At 41.5% G+C, this 23,333-nt stretch overlaps 1 protein-coding gene across 1 annotated transcript in view; it reads right to left on the bottom strand.

Moving 5' to 3' along the window:
• The window catches only part of COL20A1 (collagen type XX alpha 1 chain), a 198,750-nt gene that overhangs the window by 106,550 nt on the left and 68,867 nt on the right, over window positions 1–23,333 (bottom strand). The window contains exons 18-20 of the mRNA XM_070744283.1: window positions 14,118–14,263; window positions 10,115–10,244; window positions 7,040–7,096 (exon numbers count right to left, since the gene is read on the bottom strand). Of these exons, the coding sequence (XP_070600384.1) occupies window positions 7,040–7,096; window positions 10,115–10,244; window positions 14,118–14,263 (333 nt within the window). The remainder of the gene's footprint in view (window positions 1–7,039; window positions 7,097–10,114; window positions 10,245–14,117; window positions 14,264–23,333) is intronic.

A 23,333-nucleotide genomic window follows, 5' to 3' on the forward strand; every position in this document is an offset into this window, starting at 1 on the left:
AGGTTGAGAAGGAGATGTCCAATTTTGTTATTTTATTTGTGTTACTTTTTCCATCATATAGGTTCCTTATTCCACCTTCTTTCTTTGTCAACCTTTTCCTTTCCTTTCCTTTCCTATCCTTTCCTTTCCTATCCTTCCTTCCTTCCCTTTCCTTTCCTCCCCTCTCTTTTCTTTTCTTTTCTTTTCTTTTCTTTTGAGGAACAATTACAGCTGCCACAGCAAACATCATCTGCCTTCTTAGTTTCCTGACTGTTCATTTCTTATTTCTAATTGCCTCTGCATTTATTAGATTTCCCCATTGCAAAATAGAGCTTTTACTATGAAGTCACATCTTTGTTTAACCCACAAAGAAATTGTAGCCACCACAAAGACTCCATGAGTAATAGTCCTGACATATTCTATTAATTATCACGGGAAAGAAGAAAAAAACATTTTCCCTTTGTTTCAACGTCAAATCTATCGTGGGAAATAAAGTAAGTTATTTGGCATAAAAACACAACCATTTCAACTTGTCCCTGTATTGGGGACTTTCCTGCCTTCCATTTTTTTTAAAGAAAATCATCCTTTGTAGGACAGAAAAATTGGTACCAACCAGATATTACAAAGGAAGAGTTAAAGGTTCTTTGCTGAATAATTCTCCATTGAAATAGGCTGAGGCCCAAAAGATGCCTTTGGAAACTTAACAGTCCTTGACTTATGACCACAACCTATTGTGAGTGTTTCTTGACCAACTCTGGTAATGATAGATTCTGAGGAGGATGAACCAGGCCCATCTTGGTACCCTGGACCAGTGGTCTTGCCAGCTGATGCAGAAAGTGAGAGTGAAGGAGAGATAGACTTGGATGAAAGTGAGAGTGAAGGAGAGGTAGACTTGGATGAACTTGGGGGACCACCAGAGGTGGCAGATATGCCAATGACAGTAGGGTTTGAGTTGGAGGAGGAGGAGGAGGAGGAAGGCCATGAGTCTTTGTTAGATACCTGCTTTAAAAGACTTAGAAAAAGACAAGAATACTTTTATAGGAAGAGGAACTAGTCTGTAGTTTTTTAACTCTAGAGAACTGTTTGACGTTTCCCCATCGGTATTTAAGGGTGGCTGATGGGAAATTCGGGGTGGAGTTTCAATGTTTTGTAATAGAATCATTTGAGGTTTGCACTTCCAGCCTTGTTACGCTAGCCAACTGTTATTTCTCTGTTAAAATCCTTGGAGTAGAAGTGCCCTGTCTGCAGAGAGCCTGGAAAGCTGTCAATGTAAGTCAGTGAAACTGAAGAATCTCCATATCATAAAGGAATGTGCAATTAGCTTTGATCTTCGGCAGCAGCCTAACCGCTGGACTGTTACCTCCTAACTCCTCTCACTGAGAAGCTGCCAAGATGAACTCACATACATTAATTTGGCTTGTATAAATGCCGCTTTCTCTATAAAAAGGTTGATTTAAAATATCACGAGTGGATTCCTCCTTTATTTCCATCTGCTTAGGCCCGGGATAGAATACCACCAAACCCAAAATTTCCATTGCTAAGCAAGAGCCGAGGTGGTGCAGTGGGTAGAGTGCTGTACTGCAGGCCACTAAAGCTGGCTGCTAGATCTGCAGGTCAGTGGTTCAAATCTCATCACCGGCTCAAGGTTGACTCAGCCTTCCATTCTTCTGAGGTGGGTAAAATGAAGACCCAAATTGTTGGGGGCAATAGGCTGGCTCTGTTAATAAGTGCTACTGCTAACATGTTGTAAACCGCCCTGAGTTTAAGGAGAAGGGTGGCATTAAAATAAATAAATAAATGAATGAATGAATGAATGAATGAATGAATGAATGAATAAATAAATAAATAAATAAATAAATAAATAAATAAGACAATTGTTAAATGAGTTTAGTCCCATTTTACGACTTTTCTTGCCACAATTAGATTAGATTAGATTAGATTTATTGGATTTATATGCCGCCCCTCTCCGTAGACTCGGGGTGGCTCACAACAATGGTAAAAAACAATACATAGTAACAAATCTAATATTTAGCAATCTAAATTACAGTTTTAGGTTAAAAAATCCAAAAGAAACCCCAATATATAAAAAACAAGCACACAGTCGAATCATACACAGAAACTACATGGGCAAGGGGGAGATGTTTCAATTCCCCCATGACTGATGACAGAGGTGGGTTTTAAGGAGTTTCCGAAAGGCAAGGAGGGTGGGGGCAATCCTAATCTCTGGGGGGAGCTGGTTCCAGAGGTCGGAGCCACCACAGAGAAGGCTCTTCCCCTGGGTCCTGCCAGATGACATTGTTTAGTCGACGGGACCCGGAGAAGGCCCACTCTGTGGGACCTAACCGGTCACTGGGATTCGTGTGGCAGCAGGCGGTCCTGGAGATATTAGAAACATAGAAACATAGAAGTCTGACGGCAGAAAAAGACCTCATGGTCCATCTAGTCTGTCCTTATACTATTTTCTGTATTTTATCTTAGGATGGATATATGTTTATCCCAGGCATGTTTAAATTCAGTTACTGTGGATTTATCTACCACGTCTGCTGGAAGTTTGTTCCAAGGATCTACTACTCTTTCAGTAAAATAATATTTTCTCATGTTGCTTTTGATCTTTCCCCCAACTAACTTCAGATTGTGTCCCCTTGTTCTTGTGTTCACTTTCCTATTAAAAACACTTCCCTCCTGGACCTTATTTAACCCTTTAATATATTTAAATGTTTCGATCATGTCCCCCCTTTTCCTTCTGTCCTCCAGACTATACAGATTGAGTTCATTAAGTCTTTCCTGATATGTTTTATGCTTCAGACCTTCCACCATTCTTGTAGCCCGTCTTTGGACCCATTCAATTTTGTCAATATCTTTTTGTAGGTGAGGTCTCCAGAACTGAACACAGTATTCCAAATGTGGTCTCACCAGCATTCTATATAGTGGAATCATAATCTCCCTCTTCCTGCTTGTTATACCTCTAGCTATGCAGCCAAGCATCCTACTTGCTTTCAATACCGATGCCATGTAGGGCTTTATAGGTCATAAATCCCTGCAATTGTTCAGTTAGCAATGCATTTGGTTAAGTGAATCTGGCTTCCCCATTGACTTTGCTTGTCAGAATGTTGCTTTGAGCTCTGGAGTATCAATCTGGTCCTGTTCCAATCCAGGAGAAAGCCACTGGAGACAAAATGGGGTCCATTTACTGATGAAGCAGAAGCATATGGGTGGTTCTGGTGCAGCTGACCTCATGGAGTTGAGAGTGGGGGCTTTTCATACCTTCTCTCAGGCTTTGCAGTTGAGCTTCCTGTTCCTGTGAAAGAACATGCAATTCTATTGACTGTTGTAAGGGGTCGTAGCTGGCTATATAGGTTGCCTGAGCTCCAAGGTTTGGTTGAAGTTTGAACTGCTGAGATGATTCAACAAAGAGTGGGTTCTGAAAGGGGGTTGGACAATTCCTATTATGGCTTAATGGCTTTGTCCTGGTTTGGACAAGTCAGTGCAGACATTGGTGATAAATTAACTCTGTGTTAAACCAGTGCAGATGTTGGTGATAAATTAGCGGCTTGCTACACTATCTGTAGAAGGACTGATATTTATGGGAACTTGGGAGGGGTGATCTCATGAGGGAGAAGATGCAGCCAGAAAGCATTCTTTCGAGTGGTTCAAGGCTATCATATGTCCACCACCTGGGCAGAAGCGGAAGGAGGAGTTGCCACACTGGCACAACCTGAATGGGCAACGTGACAAGCTTGTGGGTGGCAGGCAAGGCATATGAACTTTCAACTGGATGGGAAGCTCAGATTCCGGTCCCCCAGTGTAGGTGCCGTGATGGCTCTGGAAATAAATTGGAACTTTGAGGAATGCCTTGAGTTGGACTCCAATTTAAATTTTGGATGTTACCTGGAATGTTGATACTCCAGCTAACATGAAGACAACACAGGTGCTTTTAATGTGGTTGCAAAGGTCATTTATATAGAGTATGAAGAGTGTTGGTCCTAGTATGCTGCCTTGGGGTATGCCACTGCTAATAGGAAAAGGATTAGATATGGCGCTCCCTATTTTGACATCTTGTTGTTTGTTTGATAGGAACAAAGTTATCCAGCCATGTAGAGATCCTGAGATGCCATGGGATTTCAGTTTTAGAAGTAGTTTGTCATGAACCATTGAGTCGAAGGATTTACAGAAGTCAATGTAAATTGCATCTATTGATTTGCCCTGGTCGAGATGTGTAGTTGTTGTGGTTAGCTCTGGCCCAGCTCCTGCCCCAAGGAATGTGCAGGTGGATGTGGGGGAAACATCCACATGCCGCAGGCCTGTTTTGCTCCCAATGGAATCTGCCGACGAAGCCTCCTCTGACCAAAGAAGCATGAGTAACAGGGAAGAGGGGAGTTCGGCAGACAGCCCAGGAAGAGATCTATCATCTGTATCATCCTTGGATTCTGAACAAGAATTAATGACACATCCACGCATGCATAGAGTGATGCACAGAAGACAAAAAGATATTGACAAAATTGAACGGGTCCAAAGACGGGCTACAAGAATGGTGGAAGGTCTTAAGCATAAAACGTATCAGGAAAGACTTAATGAACTCAATCTGTATAGTCTGGAAGACAGAAGGAAAAGGGGGGACATGATCGAAACATTTAAATATGTTAAAGGGTTAAATAGGGTTCAGGAGGGAAGTGTTTTTAATAGGAAAGTGAACACAAGAACAAGGGGACACAATCTGAAGTTAGTTGGGGGAAAGATCAAAGGCAACATGAGAAAATATTATTTTACTGAAAGAGTAGTAGATCCTTGGAACAAACTTCCAGCAGACATGGTTGGTAAATCCACAGTAACTGAATTTAAACATGCCTGGGATAAACATATATCCATCCTAAGATAAAATACAGAAAATAGTATAAGGGCAGACTAGATGGACCATGAGGTCTTTTTCTGCCGTCAGTCTTCTATGTTTCTATGTTTCTATGTTTCTAAGACAACAACTGAAGGATTATTACAAGAGAAAATGAGGCCGCCTGTGGTTGGGTGGGGCTGCTGTAATTAGTGCTACAGATAAAAAAACAGCATGCTGGTTTAGCCTTGTGGCAGTTTATCTGATTCATTGTTTCGTCAAAATCGTGGGTTTTGTGCTGTTCAAGATTGTGTGCGGACTCTCTGGACTTTAGAATTGGACTCAATTTCCCAGTTATTGGGTGAGCAATTGGACTGCTTTTAACCTGTGCCTTGCGTGTACCAGAAAATCCCTTTCACATTTAAAAAGGGAGCTGTTTCTGTTTTTCTGTTTATAAAAACTTTTGGGTTTTCCTTTTATAGTGTGGTGTGTGTCTTCCTGGACAAATTACCCTGTAATTACGGGTGGTTGAAACACTCCAGCAGAACAGTAGTCCATATGTTTTTGCAGTGAAGGAGTTGCAGGTTACAAGATATTTTTTTTCGGAAACCAAACTGTTTGTTAGAGGTTGTTAGTTTCTAAGTGGATGGTAATAGTTTATGATTGATTCCATGATTTTGCATGTGAGGCAGCATAGAGAGATTAGTCAAGGATTATCTGTATGCAGTTTCTGTACAGAGCAGAACAGGGTTTGTCAACCTTGACAACTACAAGTCTTGTGGACTGCAACTCCCACAATTCTGCCACCAGCCATTAAGATTTTACAATTTATGTGTACAGGTAGATAGACAGGCAGACAGGCAGATAGGCCATTTTAGAGAAGATTTGTTTCAAATGAGCTCTCCAGTATATTTCATTCCCAGTCTTTATGGAAAAGACTTACATTAATAGCACAATTTCCAGGAGGTGGATGGATTTAATTGAAAGGGGTTTTGAAATGCATTCATAGTTTTTTCTCTTCTGCCAAAGGCGCAAGAATAAAAAAAAATGCACCACTGAAAAATGCCGGGGAATTGTAACCATTGTAATAACTCCACGGTCATGTGAATTTGCATTTGTTTCACCTTAGAGTTGAGCTGGAGAAAAGGAAATAATTGGGACTTAAGAACTGATTGAAAATTGTGCTGATTCCAGGCAAATGAGAGAAAGAAAGGCAAAGAGAAAGAACTTCCTTTTCTAGCCACCCAAATGTTAATCCTGGACTTTTCAAGGTACAACTTCATTCTTTGACATAATTCTCAAGTAATATGTGGCCAACAATAGAAAATAGAATAATAGGAATGGAAGGGATATTCGGGGTCTTTTAGTCCAAACTCCTGATCAAGCAGGATTGTCTATATCAGATAGATAGATAGATAGATAGATAGATAGATAGATGGATGGATGGATGGATGGATGGATGGATGGATGGATGGATGGATGGATGGATGGATGGATGTAGGTATGTATGTTTGTATGTATGTTTGTATGTATGTATGTATGTATGGATGGATGGATGGATGGATGGATGGAGAGAGAGATTAGATAGATAGATAGATAGATAGATAGATAGATAGATAGATAGATAGGTAGGTAGGTAGGTAGGTAGGTAGGTAGGTAGGCAGGCAGGCAGGCAGATAGGTGTAGGTATGTAGGTAGATGATAGATGTATGTATGTATGTATGTATGTATGTATGTATGTATGTATGTATGTATGCATGCATGCATGGATGGATGGATGGATGGATGGATGGATGGAGAGAGAGAGAGATTAGATAGATAGATAGATAGATAGATAGATAGATAGATAGATAGATAGATAGATAGATAGATAGATAGATAGATAGATCAAACAAATAAATATTTAGTATCCCAGACAAATGTCTGTCTTCTTGAAAACCTTCAATTTTGGAGGACCCACAACTTCCATTCCACTGATTACGTGTTCTCACTGTTAGAAAATTTCTCCTTAGTTCTAACTTGAATCTTTCTTTCATGATCTTCTACCCGTTGCTTCTTATCCTGCCCTCTGGAACCTCAGAGCATAGGCTGACTCCTTCTTCCCTCAAGTATTAGAGGACACTTGTCATGTTCCCCTTCATCCTTCTCCTCATTAAACAAGACATACCTGGTTCCCTCAATCTTTCATCAGTCAAAGATCAATAACTATTGAAAATTCTCACAGTGAAATCTTACCTTCTGTTTTGAAGAACTGGGATTCTTTCATGGTGGGCAGTCGAGCCAAGACAGTAGCTATAAGAAGCAAAGTGGGAAAAATTTGAATTAATTGGTGGGGTTCCCAAAGGATAAAACAAAGTTGTTGTTGTTGTTTTTGGAGGGAGCATTAGTAAGACAACACATACCCAAAACGCAACACCAGGTTGATATAACATCTACTTAGAACACAGCATTATAAATATAGAAATAACACCAAGTAATTATTGTTGTGGTTAGCTCTGGCCCAGCTCCTGCCCCAAGGACTGTGGATGTGGGGGAGACATCCACATGCCACAGGCCTGTTTTGCTCCCAGTGGAATCTGATGATGAAGGCTCCTCTGACCAAGAAGACATGAGTGACAGGGAGGAGGAGAGTGGGGCAGACAGCTCAGAAGGAGATCAATTATCTAGCTCCTCCTTAGATTCGGAACAAGAGTTAATGATGCAGCCACGCATGCGGAGAGCGATGCATAGGCAGCAACAACTGAGAGATTATTATCAAAGAAAATGAGGCCACCTGAGGTTGGCTGGGGCTGTGGTAATTAGTGAGGCTACTATAAAGAGCAGCCTGTGGGTTTGGCCATTGTGGAGGATTATCTGATCGTTGTGTTTCATGACTGCTTTACTGACTTTGACCTTTTGTGTGCTGATTTTTCCCCGCTTTGAAACTAAACCAGAGCAAAGAGTGTTTCACTTTGTGAAAGAAGAAGGATTGTGAATTGCCTCACAGCTGCAAGCTAAGTATCACAGAACTGATAAGGGACTTGTACAAATTACCAGTTTGTTTGGAGACGAGTGCTCTTTGCTATACCAAAAGAGGGCTTAGTTTAAGTGAATTTTCGTTATAAAGAACATTGTTTTGAATTTTCAAACGTGTGTGTGTCTGAAATTTGTATCTGACTTTTCAGAAGGATTCTGCCAGAGAGCTCGACAGAACAAATTATAATGATAATGTTAGAAATGGCAACGCTAGTTTAAAAGCATGGAAGAAAGCATCAGTCTGTTAAATATGAGGTGAATGGATAGATGTAGAAGTTTTCATAGAAACTAATAATCTGAGGCCTCTATTAAGGGGAGGAGACTGGAAAATGAATCGCCCATCATGGACAGGGGCCTATTTATTGGACAACAGCTTAACAACAAAAAAATTGCACTTAGCTGGGGTCCTAAGTCAAGGACTAACCAGTAATACAATTTAAATTGAGAGAGAGAGAAAGTTTGAAATATACCTATGCAGTGGTACCTCTACCTAAGAATGCCTCTACTAAGGAACTTTTCTAGATAAAAACCGGGTGTTCAAGATTTTTTTGCCTCTTCTCAGGAACCATTTTCCACTTACAAACCCGAGCTTCTGAAACTGTAACTGAAAAAGGCAGGGAGAAACCTCCGTGGGGCCTCTCTTGGAATCTCCTGGGAGGAAACAGGGCTGGAAAAAGTGGGGAGAAGCCTCCATGTGGCCTCTCTAGGAATCTCCTGGGAGGAAACAAGGCCTCCACCCTCCCCAATCGCATACATTATTTGCTTTTAAATTGATTCCTATGGGAAAAATTGCTTCTTCTTACAAACTTTTCTACTCAAGAACCTGGTCACAGAATGAATTAAGTTTGTAAGTACAGTAGAGGTACCACTGTATATCTCGCCCAACAAAAATGACCTTATTTCATTTTTACTGTCATATGTGGTGGACATGTGGAGAAGTGAAGAAGTATGGAATAAAAATTAAAACGTAGTTGGAAGAGATAATACAGTAAGGTATTGAGCTGAAGCCAGAAATATTATTGTTAGGAATCTTATCTGAAATTTATAATAAAGAAAATGTATGTTTAATTATTCATGTATTAACCGTAACTAAAATTGTATTTGCACAACATTACTATACTTAAGAGATTCTCAATGATGAGAAGGTGATTGGGGAAATATTAGAATGTGTAGAAATGAACAAATTAACACTAGCAATTAAAGGGAAAGAGCAAACAAAATGTTAGATGATTATGGGAAGTAGTTTATAAAGTATTTTATAAATGGTTGGAGAATTTTAAAAAGGAGTATAGAGATACAAATAAGATGAAAACTGTTAGTATACGTAATGTGAGAATAATGATGTTTAATGGTAATATGACATTACCACTAAAAGATATAAAAAAGGAAACAAAAGATCTTACAATGTTTAGAATAGAATAGAATAAAATAGAATAGAATAGAATAGAATACATCAGTTAATGATTGTCATAGGGGTCAAATAGGCAATGAAGAAACGATCAATATTAATAAAAATCTTAGGATACAAGAAAGAAGTTACAGTCATACAGTCCTAAGTGGGAGGAAAAGGATGATAGGAATGATGAGAAAAACTAGTAGAAATAGAAGTGCAGATTTAGTAAAGAGTCTGACAGTGTTGAGGAAATTATTTGTTTAGCAGAGTGATGGCGTTCGGGGAAAAACTCTTCTTGTGTCTAGCTGTCTTGGTGTGCAGTGCTCTATAGCGATGTTTTGAGGGTAGGAGTTGAAACAGTTTGTGTCCAGGATGCGAGGGGTCAGTAAATATTTTCCCCGCCCTCTTTTTGACTCGTGCAGTATACAGGTCCTCAATGGAAGGCAGGTTGGCAGCAATTGCTTTTTCTGCAGTTCTGATTCTCCTCTGAAGTCTGTGTTGGTCCTGTTGGGTTGCAGCACCAAGCCAGACAGTTATAGAGGTGCAGATGACAGATTCAATGATTCCTCTGTTTAATTGTTTAATAATCATAACTTTAACTTTAGAGAAATAATATTGATATGAATGTGAATGATGTTGTAAATGGTGAAAGAGGTTGCCCAGAGGTGTTCGTACCCAGATGACACACTGCTCAAGGAAAGATGGGATGTTTATATTTTTGAAAATGAAAAATAAAAAGACTTCGACCTAAAAAAATGACCTTATTTCACTCTAATCCCCATCCTTCCTTGCCTCTCACAATTATCGGAGTATCTACAGCAAAGAGCATAAAGCATCAGAAAAAAACAAGAAATAAAGAGACGGGTGCAAAGGAAAAGAACCCAAAAGATGGGTGAGCTCACCTGTCCGGCCAATGACAGATACTGGGTCACTCTCCCCTGCAGCGTAGACTGCAATTACGGTCACTGTGTAAAGCCGAGCAGGCAGGAGAGAATGGAGAACAATGGATTGGATCCTGCCAGACACTGTGATCTGCGGAAAGGAGAACATGAACACTTTTACAACCTGGTTTTAAGACTCAACAGGACAAATAAATCGAATAAATAAAATTAGTGTAACAACTGAATGCAGGATAAGAAGCAACGGATGCAAAGCTTTCAGAGAGGGAACCAATCTCGAACTAAGGAGAAATTTCCTGACGGTTTTGTATTGAATTTGTATTTACCAACAGAGAAATAATGGGAGACTAATATAGATCTATTTCAAGCTATTTTGCTCTCGTCAGTTAGCCATACCCTTCCGGGATTCAAACGCAGGCTACTTACATATTAAGTAAATGTATTAACCTCTAAGCCATGGTCAGAGTAAGATTTGGCTTCTGCACATGAGATTTCAGCAATTTTTTTAGGTCGGGGAAAGTGACAAAAATCTCAGCACTGCATTACAGCCATTGTAAATAACACACTAAAAACGCCCATATTTAGATCACGTGACCACAGGGTGATCGTAAGTAGGATAATCCTTGTACGAGGGTCGCCCAGAAGGTAATGCACCTTTTTTTTCTCAGCCTACAGTAATTTTACAAATGCAAAACTTTAGATATACATTATTTGAATTGTCAAGAGTGCGTGTGTAAATTTTGTGTTTCTTCAGACAGATAGCGTAGCTGAAGCAGTGTTTCGAAATGGCATCCGTAAGAGTGACAAGCAGTGAGTCGTCATTGAATTCCTCACTGCGGAGAAAGAAACTGTTGGGAACATTCACTAATGTTTGCGTACAGTTTATGGAGAATCTGCAGTCAACAGAAGTACGGTTAGTCGCTGGGCACAGAGGGTGAGGCCATTATAGTGCAGAAATGGCTTCATGACCAGAACAAGGAGTGGTACCGATAGGGCATACACGCCCTTGTGTCTCGCTGGAGGGAGGCCATAGAACAGGATGGAAAAATGGGGAGTGTAGAAGAAACATCTTTTTTTGTGTGTGTGTAAGTTTCATTGTGTTCTATAAATAATAGTTGAAGAAAAAAATGTGGTGCATAAGTCACACTTTTCAGTGTCCTTGTAACTTTAAATTGTCATTCAATGAAATGGTTGCAAGTCAAAGACTTCTAATATCAAATTTGATCAGGGAATTATCCGTACCCCTGTTTCTAGCACAAGGCAATTTGTGAAGTAGTTTAGTTGAGACTCTGTGCCTGATCCATAATCCTGCAGCAAGGGTAACAGTTACCCAGAAATTGGAATCCAATTCTCCCTGATTGAAATTTATTGTGCTATCAAGTCAGCTCAGTAAGAGATGAGGCTGGGAGAACTATTTAAATTTTTTTTCTTCAGTTATAAAATCTAGGATTTGACCTTGAATCAGTATCTCTCTGTTTATTTCTTTTTATATATGGTTGAAAAAAATGGAAGTCCATCAGAAAAGATACTTTAATAATAATAATAATAATAATAATCATCATCATCATCATCATGGAGAAAAAGAAAGTATGGATCATCGACATCGCAATCCCAGGAGACAGCAGAATTGAGGAGAACCAGCTAGAGAAATTAGTGAAATATGAAGATCTAAAAATCGAGCTGCAACGACTCTGGCATAAGCCAGTGAAAGTGGTCCCAGTGGTACTTGGCACGCTGGGCGCAGTACCAAAGGATCTCAGCGGATATTTGAAAACCATTGGAATTGACAAAATCTCCATCTGTCAATTGCAAAAGGCCGCTTTACTGGGATCAGCAAACATAATTCGCCACTACATCACGCAGTCCTAGGTGCTTGGGAAGCGCCCGACTGATGATGAAATACGAAATCCAGCATAGTGATCTCGTTTGCTGAGTTGTATTGACATAATAATAATAATAATAATAATAATAATAATAATAATAATAAGTCTTAAAAGATAGAATGGAGGCTGTATTTCTATTTTAACAGCTCACATGCATTGATAAAGGTAGTCTCAGACTTACGACCATTCGTTTACAGTTCTGGTCACCGCACCTCAAGAAGGATATAATGGGATTGGAAAAGGTGCAAAAAAGGGCAACAAGAATGATCAAGGAAATGGAGCACCTCCTTTATGATACCAGGTTGCAACGCCTTGGTCTCTTCAGTCTTGAAAGACGGCGTTTAAGGGGTGACTTGATCGAAGTGTATAAAATCATGCATGGGATAGAAAAGGTGGATAGAGAAAAATTCTTTTCTCTATCACACAATACTAGGACGAGGGAGCCTCCCTAAAGCTCATAGATAAGAAAGTGAGGACAAATCAAGGGAAATATTTCTTCACCCAGAGGGTCGTTGGTTTATGGAATTCACTTCCAGAAGAGGTTGTGACAGCTGTCAGCCTGGAGAGCTCCAAGGCAGGATTAGACAGATTCATGGATGCCAAGTGGATTGGTGGTTATTGAAATGGATGTCAAAGTGCCGCCTCTATGTTGGTTGAGGCAGGCAGGATTCCCTTGGGTCCCATTTGTTGGGGGTCAAGGGAAAGGAAGGGGTTTGCCTTCTCCTTCTGTTCAGGATCCTCATGGACAATTGGTGGGCCACTGTGTGACACCGAATGCTGGACACAATGGGCTTTGGCCTGATTCAGCATGGCTCTTCGTATGTTCTTATGTTTAGTGACTGTTCAAAATTTATTTATTTATTTATTTATTTATTCATTCATTCATTCATTCATTCATTCATTCATTCATTCATTCATTCAATTTTTATGCCGCCCTTCTCCTTAGACTCAGGGTGGCTTACAACATGTTAGCAATAGCATTTTTTAACATAGTCAGCCTATTGCCCCCACAATCCGGGTCCTCATTTTACCCACCTCGGAAGGATGGAAGGCTGAGTCAACCTTGAGCCGGTGATGAGATTTGAACCGCTGACCTTCAGATCTACAGTCAGCTTCAGTGGCCTGCAGTACAGCACTCTACCTGCTGCGCCACCCCGGGGGTGGGACTGTAAAAAGAGATCTATGACCGTTGCTCTGGAGAGTAGGTTGAACTTGGATGAAATGTGGTCCTAATAAGGCATTATAAAATGATATTAACACTTCAAATTATCTAACCAGAAATTCAACGGAGATTAGATTGGTCCTGTCTGTATTCACTTTACAGAAACCTTGAAGACACAAATTTGCCATCTGGGTTGATGATTCAGTTTTGGTGCAGAGTCTGTGGAATGGTTATGCTGAGTGCTGTAGATGTTTCTGGTAACTAAGCTAATATGTTATGGTTTTGATATGGTTTCAACATGCTTTTATGAGTCCTGGCTTCTTTTACTTGCGTTTTGTTAGTATTATTGATGTGTTAATTATTGTAAACTGCCAAAGTCACACTAGGAAGGAAGGAAGGAAGGAAGGAAGGAAGGAAGGAAGGAAGGAAGGAAGGAAGATTTTTAGGAGGGCGAGAGGGAGGATGGGAAGGTGAAAGTGGTGAAGGAAGGAAGGAATTAAGGAAGGAAAGAAAGAAGGAAGGAAGGAAGGAAGGAAGGAAGGAAGATTTTTAGGAGGGAGAGAGGGAGGATGAGAAAGTGAAAGTGGTGAAGGAAGGAAAGAAGGAAGGAAGAAAGAAAGAAAGAAAGAAAGAAAGGAAGGAAGGACGGAAGGAAGGAAGGAAGGAAAGAAGGAAGGAAGGAAGGTTTTTAGGAAGGAAAGAGGGAGGATGGGAAGGTGAAAGTGGTGAAGGAAGGAAGGAAGGAAGGGTTTAGGGAGGGAGGGGGAAGGAAGGAAGGATTTTAGGAGGGAGGAAGGAAAAGCAAGCAAGCAAGCAAACCAGCCAGTCACCATACTCTCATTGCTAGAGTTCTCCATGATATTGCCTGAGGACATTTTCCTTCTAAGTCAAGACTTCCATTGAATACCAAGCATTGAACCAATGTGATGGGAATTGGGTCTTGCCTATCCATCCTACATACCGTTTCCTGCTGCTTGCTGTGACTCCGTTCTGGACTGTAGTTGACTCTATAGTGCTGGACTGCAGCATCAGGAGGAGTCCAGTGAACCCGAAGGCTGCTGGGGGTCTCAGAATCCACATAGAGATTTGTGGGTGGGTTCTTGGCAGCTGAAAAGGAAGAAAAACCAGGAGAGCTATCTTATAGAAGTGAAACAGAGCTGAATGAGAAGGATAGGCAAAGCTTGGGGGGAGGTGGAGTCAAGAGACGCATTAGCCTGGAGTCATCACGTTCCCACAAACAGCCTAATGTCAACCCCTCTTGAATTCCATTAAATCTCTTTGGAGAGGGGCGGCATACAAATCTAATAAATAAATAAAATAAATAGCAACTCCTGAAGGGCTCTGGGTGGCTTCCAATGAATGAAAAACAATACATATCTAGTAATCCCTCGTTTTCACGGGGGATGTGTTCCAAGACCACCCGTAAAAAGCGAATTTCCGTGAAGTAGAGGAAAGATAGTTTTTTATGTATTTAACGAGTATTTGGACTTTTAAAACCCACCCTTTGCATTAAACAGTCATTCTATAATGCTTCTCAACTGGAACTACATGTGATATCCTACCAGTTTCTTTAATAAAGTACAGTAGTACCGTAGAAGAATTTTATGGATTTAATGGATTTAAGCCCCCTTTTAAAACCCGTGAAATAGCAAATCCGCAAAAGATGAACCACAAAGTAGCAAGGGATTACTGTAGTGTATTGGTTTTTATTCATTGGAATAAAAAATGTATTGTAATGATGCTAAAAAACCCATCAACATAATAATAATAATAATAATAATAATAATAATAATAATAATAATAATAATAATAATTTATTAGATTTGTATGCCATCCCTCTCCAAAGACTCAGGGTGGCTCACAATGTAACAGCAATACAATATAAATACAAATCTAATGTTAAAAAGTTTAAAAAACTAATTTAAAAATACATTATTATAAAAATCTTATCTGCTATACAATCATACACACTCAGTACAACTGAACATAAACATAATAAAGGTCAGCGAAAAAAATGAGGGGGGAGATTAATCCCCCCACGCCTGGTGGCAAAGGTGAGTCTTCAACATTTTACGGAAGGCGAGGAGGGTAGGGGCAGTTTGAATCTCTGGGGGGGGGAGTTGATTCCAGAGGGTCGGGGCTGCCACAGAGAAGGCTCTATCCCTGGGTCCTGCCAGATGGCATTGTTTCGTTGACAGGACCCGGAGAAGGCCGACTCTGTGGGACCTAATCGGCTACTGGGATTCGTGCGGCAGAAAGCAGTCTCATAGGTACTCTGGTCCGATGCCATGTAGGGCTTTATAGGTCATTACCAACACTTTGAATTGTCACTGGAAACTGATCAGCAGCCAGTGCAAGCCATGGAGTGTTGCTGAAACATCCCAACAATCTGGGTCGTCATTTTACCCACCTCAGAAGGATGGAAGAATGAGTCAACCTTGAGCTGGTGGTGAGATTTGAACTGTTGAACTACAGTTAGCAGTTAGCTGAAGTAGCCTGCAGTGCTGCACTCTAACCACTGTGCTATCCCAGCTATCCTAAACCTTATGCAATTCCCCTTTTGCCCTTCCTACCGTCCCTCTATGGTTGAAATTGCTACATTTCCCAGTGGTAGGAAATTAATTTAAGAGTATTTCCTACTAATCTCCATCATCTTTGGCCAGAACCCCAATCCCATTATCTGCTTGGAGACAATATACATTTGCTGATTAACCGTGCAGCCAGTAAGACATTCCAAGAGACCCAGATAAATAATACAAATCATTTTTATTGATGCGATAATGATTAAAAATAACCCCACGGAAAATGTGAAACAGAATTTATACTCTCTTGGATAACGTTACGAGCTCCCTCTGGAACCTTGGAAAATAGAAAAGGATTTTGCAAGGACCGCAGAATGTCAAATGAGGAAGTGATAATAACTCCCCAAATTCAGAGAAAGAACTCTGTGGGATTTTGCACAGCTAAAAACTTAGCTATCTTGCATTCTGGAGAGGGATTCCTGTTCCTGTAGCTCTTCTGATTTTAATTATACTGGTAATAATTTTTATGGTAATTGCATGAATTTTATGCTCATGCTTTATGTTTGCATTTTGTCTTGAGGTTGGAAGTCACCCCCCAAAAAGCAGAAAGATGGGGTGTAAACCCAATCATCACCACCATTCTTGTTCTGCCTGACTGGCTCAGGCAATGTGTAATAGTCCAAGGAAAAGAAATCAAACACACATGTGCTCTGCTAATCAGCAAACTTGTATTAAATAAACAAAAAAGGATTACTCAAAACAGTTCTTAGTGTCCAAAAACAATGATAGTGCAAGGCTTACTTCAGCCGCATACAAAAACACAGGAAAAAACAAACAAAGACAACCTGGAATGAGCAAAGATGTTTCAGGAGTCCTTTTGAATCTTTGAAGCAAACAGCAAGTCCCAGAGTTTTCACCTCCCACTTGTCTGAAAAAGCTGGGTTGAAAACTCCAACGGCACGGAACAGAAACTTCAGAGCAGGAACCACAAAATAACACAGATAAACAGCCACAGTTTGCCTTGGGCCGTTGTTCCCTTTTATACCTTTAGCCCTCATTAAGGGAACCACACCCAGCCCTCAGTATAAGAACCACACCCAGCCCAGGTGCTCCTATAATGACTTGTAATACTCCTTAAAGCGATCCCTTCTTTGCATAGCTCTTCGGCTACGCAGATCAATATATTGATCTGCAGAAGAATCCAGAGACGAAAGACTGTCTGAGGGACTGTATGTCAAATCCCCTGGGCTGTCTGCTGAATCCTGCGTCCCAGTGGCCTCGTCCTCCTGTCTGTCTGCCACATCTTCCTGGCTGTCAGCCAGGCTTTCGCATTCAATGTGTGCCATGTCTCTCCCATCTGTGGGAGCAACGGCTGGCCCAGGCCCAAACACAACAATTCTGAAGTGGGGATGGTTTCCAAATAAATCCAGGAAAAGAGTAATAAACTGATATAAACTATCAAATGTGGGACAAAAAAATATGAAGCTCTTTTTATGAAATAGGACAGGGGAGAAACTGCCAGCACACAGACGGGAGAAGTGAAAATGCCTTGGCCCATTAAAAAAAAATTACTTTTCAAAATATTTCATTTTATTTTACCCAGATTATCACAATCTATGTTGATAGCATGCTATCAATCAATCAATCATCATAGAGTTTTCCATTAAAACATGATTGAGCTGTTAGAGCCTGAAGCAAAGAGTGAACATAAAATTAAGATTTTTTTTAAAATGAACAAGACCAATTGATTTGAATTAGGAGAACGGTAGTACAAAAATAGCAAGAAGAATTAACATAGTACAGGTAGTTCTAGTCCTAGTTGACAACCATTTAAGGTAAATATGAGCCAGCAATGTGCAGCAGCTTCCAAAAAAGCCAACACAGTTCTAATAAAAACAGAGTTGAAAGGAACCTGGGAGGTCTTCTAGTCCAACCCCCTGCTTAGCAGAAAACCTTACACTACTTTAGACAGATGTTTATTCAACGTCTGCTAAAAAATCTTCCAGTGTTGGGGCATTCACAACTAGTGTTGGGCGAACCGAACCTGCAAAGTTCGGGTTGGTACCGAATTTTGCGTGGTTCGGTATACCGAACCCGAGCCTGAATTTTTGCAAAAGTTCGGGTTTAGGTTCGGGTTTGGGAGAGCGTCAAGAAGTGCCGCCATCCAGCTGTCACCTTCCGAAACAGCAGGGGAGCTGTCGGCCAGTCGGGAGGCGAAAAAGGAGGTGGGGAATCCCACGAGGAGATTCCAGGGGCGGAGCTTTGACGTCACTGAGACGTCCTTCCTGGCCGGCTGAAATGGGGACTCCAGGAAGGATGTCTCAGTGACGTCAAAGCTCCGACCCTGGAATCACCTCGTGGGATTCCCCACCTTTTGTGCCTCCTGACTGGCCGACAGCTCCCTGGCTGTTCTGGGAAGCACCGCCACCCAGCTGTCGTCTTCAGAAACAGCCGGGGCACTTCTCGGTGGTCTCCCGAACACCGAACCTGGAAGTATGGCAAAAGTTCGGGTTTGGGTTCGGGAGAGCGCCGGGAAGCCCCCCGGCTGTTCTGGAAGGTGACAGCTGGGCTGCGGCACTTCCTGCGCTTTCCCAAGCACCAAACTCGAAAGTTCGGCAAACGTTCGGGTTTGGGTTCAGGTACCAAACCCGAACTTTTTTTAAAATTCAGGTGCCGAACCTGAACCTGAACTTCATTGGGTTTGCCCAACACTATTCACACCTTCTGGAGGCAAGCTGTTCCACTGATCCCCCGTACACGATTTGGCTTTTGCGCATGCGCAGCAAGTGAAATCTTGTGTGAAGATGCTCGTGTGAGTGGGATTTCAGCAAATTTCACCGATTTTTTTGCTTCTGTGCATGTACGCAAAATATTAGTGAAAATTGCCGAAATCTCAAATTCTGCATGCACAGAAGCAAAAGAAGGGTGAAAATTGCCAAAATCTCAAATTCTGCATGTGCAGAAGGAAAAAAAAGGTAAAAATTGCCAATGTACGTAAAATATCATCGAAAATTGGGGAAATCTCGCTCTCACATGAAATTTCACTTGCTACGCATGCGCAGAAGCCAAATCTTGCACCAATGTGTGCCAACATCCCCCCCACCTGCCCACACCAGCCTCGGAGGGTGCACCGGTAGCGCTAAAGACAGCAGTCCTTCACTGGCTGCTATGGTTGTAAGGAGTAAAAGGCCAGCTGTGGGTGTGGCTTAATGGTCCTGTGACTGGGTAGGAGTGGCTTGCCAGCCATGTGATCAGGTGGGAGTGTCTTGAACGATCGTCATCATTCAAGTGAACTGTTAAGAACTTGACTTACAACCTCACCAGTGTCGCTCGCTGGGGTGACAATTTGCTTCGCGTTTCCTGCACTCTCCTTCCTGGGTCACCCCACACCTCAGGCGGCATAGCTAGGTGAACAGGTGCTGCCAGAAGCATAAATGCTGCCAGTGCCGCTTCCACTGACGCCTTCTACTTGCACCTCAGGTGGGAGGTGGCCGTGGGAGGTTGGAGAGGAGCCGGGCAGGAGAGAGGGAAGCTTATTCAAGGCCAGGAAGGAGGAAAGAGGAAAAAAGCAAGGAGCGCAGACACAGCAGAAGCAGGGGAAAAAAGGAGAGCCGAGCCGAAACCAGTAACCCAGGAAGTGACAGCCGCCAATCAGCTGGAACTGTGCACGCATCTTCATTTCCATCAGTGGAACTACATTCCACCCCGTCCTGCCTGCTGCCCACCCCTGGTTATAAGTGTCAAAAACAGTCATGAGTCATTTTTTTCAGTGTCTTTGAATATTTACTAAATGAATGGTTGTAGGTTGAGAAATACTGGCATTGAAAGCAGGAGAAGCAGAGATACTGGCATATCCAAAATGAAAGCAAAATTTGAATTTGCCATGAATTCTTTCATTCACAAGTTGTTGTTTTTCCAAACAATCATTAGTTCAACTCTATATGTCCCATGGAGATGATTTTCTAACTCAGCTATAGTAGCTCGAATTACCAGTTTTTAAGGTGAAAACAGGGAATTGGCTCCGCTTGTTTGTTTGATTTATACATCCGCCCAATTTCGCATAAGTGATTCTGGGCAGCTTATAATCAGATAGATCAAAACAATTTAAAACAAAAAGACCCTAATAGAAAATAAAAATAAACAGAGCAGCTGAAGCGCCATTAAAACAAAATCAACAAAAAATATTGGCTGAATCACATAAACAGGGAAACTGTCCAAGAACGACATGGAGGCAAATTTAAGAGTGCTCTCAAAAATAGAGAGAAACTTTCTTCTCCATCGATTAAGTCTACATTTGAAAGTTAGATTTAAAAAATGAATGGGATTCCTGCTGCAGAAGACCATTAAACTATCTACTCCTACTCCTACTCCTACTCGTTCTCCTCCTTCTTCTTCTTTTCCTCCCCCTCCTTCTCCTCCTCCTCCTTCTTCTCCTCCTCCTCCTCCTCCTTCTCCTCCTTCTCCTTCTCCTCCTCCTTCTCCTCCTCCTCTTTCTCCTCCTCCTCCTCCTCCTCCTTCTCCTCCTCCTCCTCCTCCTCCTCCTCCTCCACCTCTAGTGGGTTCTAAAACCCTGTACTACCAGTGTGCGTAGAATCTTCTGTGCATGCACAGAAGCATCACAGGAGGGTGGGCATAGCCTTCCACCAGCAGCACTACCGGTTCTTAGAACTGGACTGAACTGGGAGCACCTACTGCTGCCCTCTGGGAATCTCACAACCAAATGGATACATTTCTTGCATAGGAACAGGAAGCTCTAGGGCAGTGATGGCAAACCTTTTTTCCCTCGGGTGCGTGATTGCCCACCCTTAATTCAGTGCCTGGGGAGGATGAAAACAACTTCCCCTGTCCCCCGGAGGCCTTCTGGAGGCCAAAAATGGCATATTTCCCAACTTCTGATGGGCCCAGTAGGCTCGTGTTTTGCCCTCCCCAGGCTCCAAAGGCTTCCCTGGAGCCGGGCAAGGGTAAAACGCCCTCCCCCATCCCCCTGGAGGCTCTCTGGAAGCCAAAAATACCCTCCCAAAGTCTCTTTGTGAGCCAAAACTCAGCTGGCTGGCACACACATGCACGTTGGAGCTCAGCTAGGGCAACGGCTCATGTGCTAGCAGATATGGCTCCGCATGCCACCTGTGGCACCTGTGCCATAGGTTCACCATCACTGCTCTAGGGCAAGGCCTTTTCAGCTGAAGTCTTTCTGAGCAGCACATGTGGGCAGCTCTATTGTGCCAGGTTTCACCTAAAGCTGTACATTTGGTTTTTCTTGCCTATCTGTAAATCCTTACTTTTCTCTCCATTGAATTTCATTTTGCGACTATATTTCAGATGCCATGCAGGCTAATAAAAAACAGCGTTCTTCACCTCTTCCTTTTAAATTCAGGAGCATGAATAAATAGTGGATATATTTCCCTCCCTCGGATGGGAAATGTGGAGGTGGAGAGAGTGATTCAGATCCTTCTACATCTTGGACATCTCCTGTAGGAGGAGAGGATGTAACCGTGGGGGCTCTGTAGCTTGAGAGAAAACTTGCTTAGATGAGATATGATTGACGTTCAGAGTGAAAATACTGGCAATATTGTGAACAGGAAGCAATCTTTCTCATTTCCCACAATAGCAAAACTAGACAACGTTGCCAAAAAAGCACGGAGTTGTTAATCTAATCTTATGCAGCTTCTTCTCTAGCAATATTACACTTCTAACCAGAGCTTACAAAACATTTGTTAGATCAATTCTGGAATACAGCTCACCTGTCTGGAACCCGCATTGCATATTAGACATATTAGACATTTGTCAAAATGGGTGAACAGTGCGGTCAGGCGGTAGAGAAAGCAAGTAGAATGCTTGACTGCATAGCTAGAGATATAACAAGCAGGAAGAGGGAGATTGTGATTCTGCTATATAGAGAGCTGGTGAGACCACATTTGGAATACTGTGTTCAGTTCTGGAGACCTCACCTACAAAAAGATATTGACAAAATTGAACGGGTCCAAAGACGGGCTACAAGAATGGTGGAAGGTCTTAAGCATAAAACCTATCAGGAAAGACTTCATGAACTCAATCTGTATAGTCTGGAGGATGGAAGGGAAAGAGGGGACATGATTGAAACATTTAAATATGTTAAAGGGTTAAATTAGGTTTAGGTGGGAAGTGTTTTTAATAGGAAAGTGAACACAAGAACAAGGGGGCACAATCTGAGATTAGTTGGAGGAAAGATCAGAAGCAACATGAGAAAATATTATTTTACTGAAAGAGTGCTAGATGCTTGGAACAAACTTCCAGCAGACGTAGTTGGTAAATCCACAGTAACTGAATTTAAACATGCCTGGGATAAACATATATCCATCCTAAGATAACATACAGGAAATAGCATAAGGGCAGACTAAATGGACCATGAGATCTTTTTCTGCCGCCAATCTTCTATCTTTCTATGTTTCTACCCCAAGCTTTGAAAATCCAATTACATACATAGTCATCTCCAGGTAGCTGAAACTTTTGTATATCTTTTTTTTCAGAAGTACACCTCTAAAAGCTAGCATCATTTATTTTTAAAAGTCAATACTTCTGTTTTGTAACCACTGTAATAAACACTCAAAACACACACGCAGAGCCTTTCATGAGTGTGTCTGTTTTGCTTGCTAGTTCAATAAATCCGAAGCTCTTTCCCCACTACAGGGAGTTTTCCAGTTGGCTTAATTTATTGATACTACATATATTTCCAGCCAGGAGATGTTTACTAGTGATCATAACAGTTTTCAAAGCAATACGGCCCAAAAATTCCTAACGAGAATTGGTTGCAAAGCACACCCATAAAACTCTTTTGAAGCTCAAAAATAAGCAAAAGGAAACAAAAAACAGAATTATGTCAGAAAGAAGGGATACCTCTGTCCTGGTGGGATAGTATTTTGATAAGGCAAATAAAATTTGATAAATAAATAAATATGCATGGCATATGCAGTACAATACAGTGAGAAATGTGAAGATCTGTACATCAGGGAAACAAAACAGCCACTTCGTAAACGCATGGCACAACGTATCAGAACAAACCCATCAGGATAAGATCACGCAGTCCATCTGCATTTAAAAGACATGCACACCAATTGTCTAACAAATAAAAGGATTTAATATTTACAAAAATCTCCGTATTGTAAGTGTCTCGAAAGAGTCTTTTCAAAGAGAGAAGCAAATCTAGCAAAGTGTTATCTGTTAACCAAAATCCCAGAGTGAAGATAAACCCGTAATAATTACCAGCTGTAGCAAGAGTTCCAAAGCGAAGTTCACAGAAATTAACTGGAAGACCAACACTCATTATCGAAGCTAAGAATGTTCTCTTTTGAAATCCAAATTGAATGCAAGAGTCAAGACAACATGATTCTTAAATAAATGATGTTTTCTGCAACAAGGCGGGGCATGTCTCACCCTTAAATAGTGTGAGGGCGTGACCCATTACCCAGCAGTACTATTCATGAGTGACTCTTCTCCTAGCCAACCATTCCTGTCTTCTGGTTACCCTCTGAACTCTTGCATCCAGAATAGGCTCCTCCTCTTCCCCTGAGTCACTTAAGACAGGAAGTGCTGATTCATTACTGACAGGAAATGCAAAATCATTCCTGACAGGAAGTGCTGATTCATTACTGACAGGAAGCGCTGACTCACTCATGCCA

This window comes from Erythrolamprus reginae, chromosome 3, assembly GCF_031021105.1.
Source record: "Erythrolamprus reginae isolate rEryReg1 chromosome 3, rEryReg1.hap1, whole genome shotgun sequence".
Taxonomy (NCBI): Eukaryota; Metazoa; Chordata; class Lepidosauria; order Squamata; family Dipsadidae; genus Erythrolamprus; species Erythrolamprus reginae.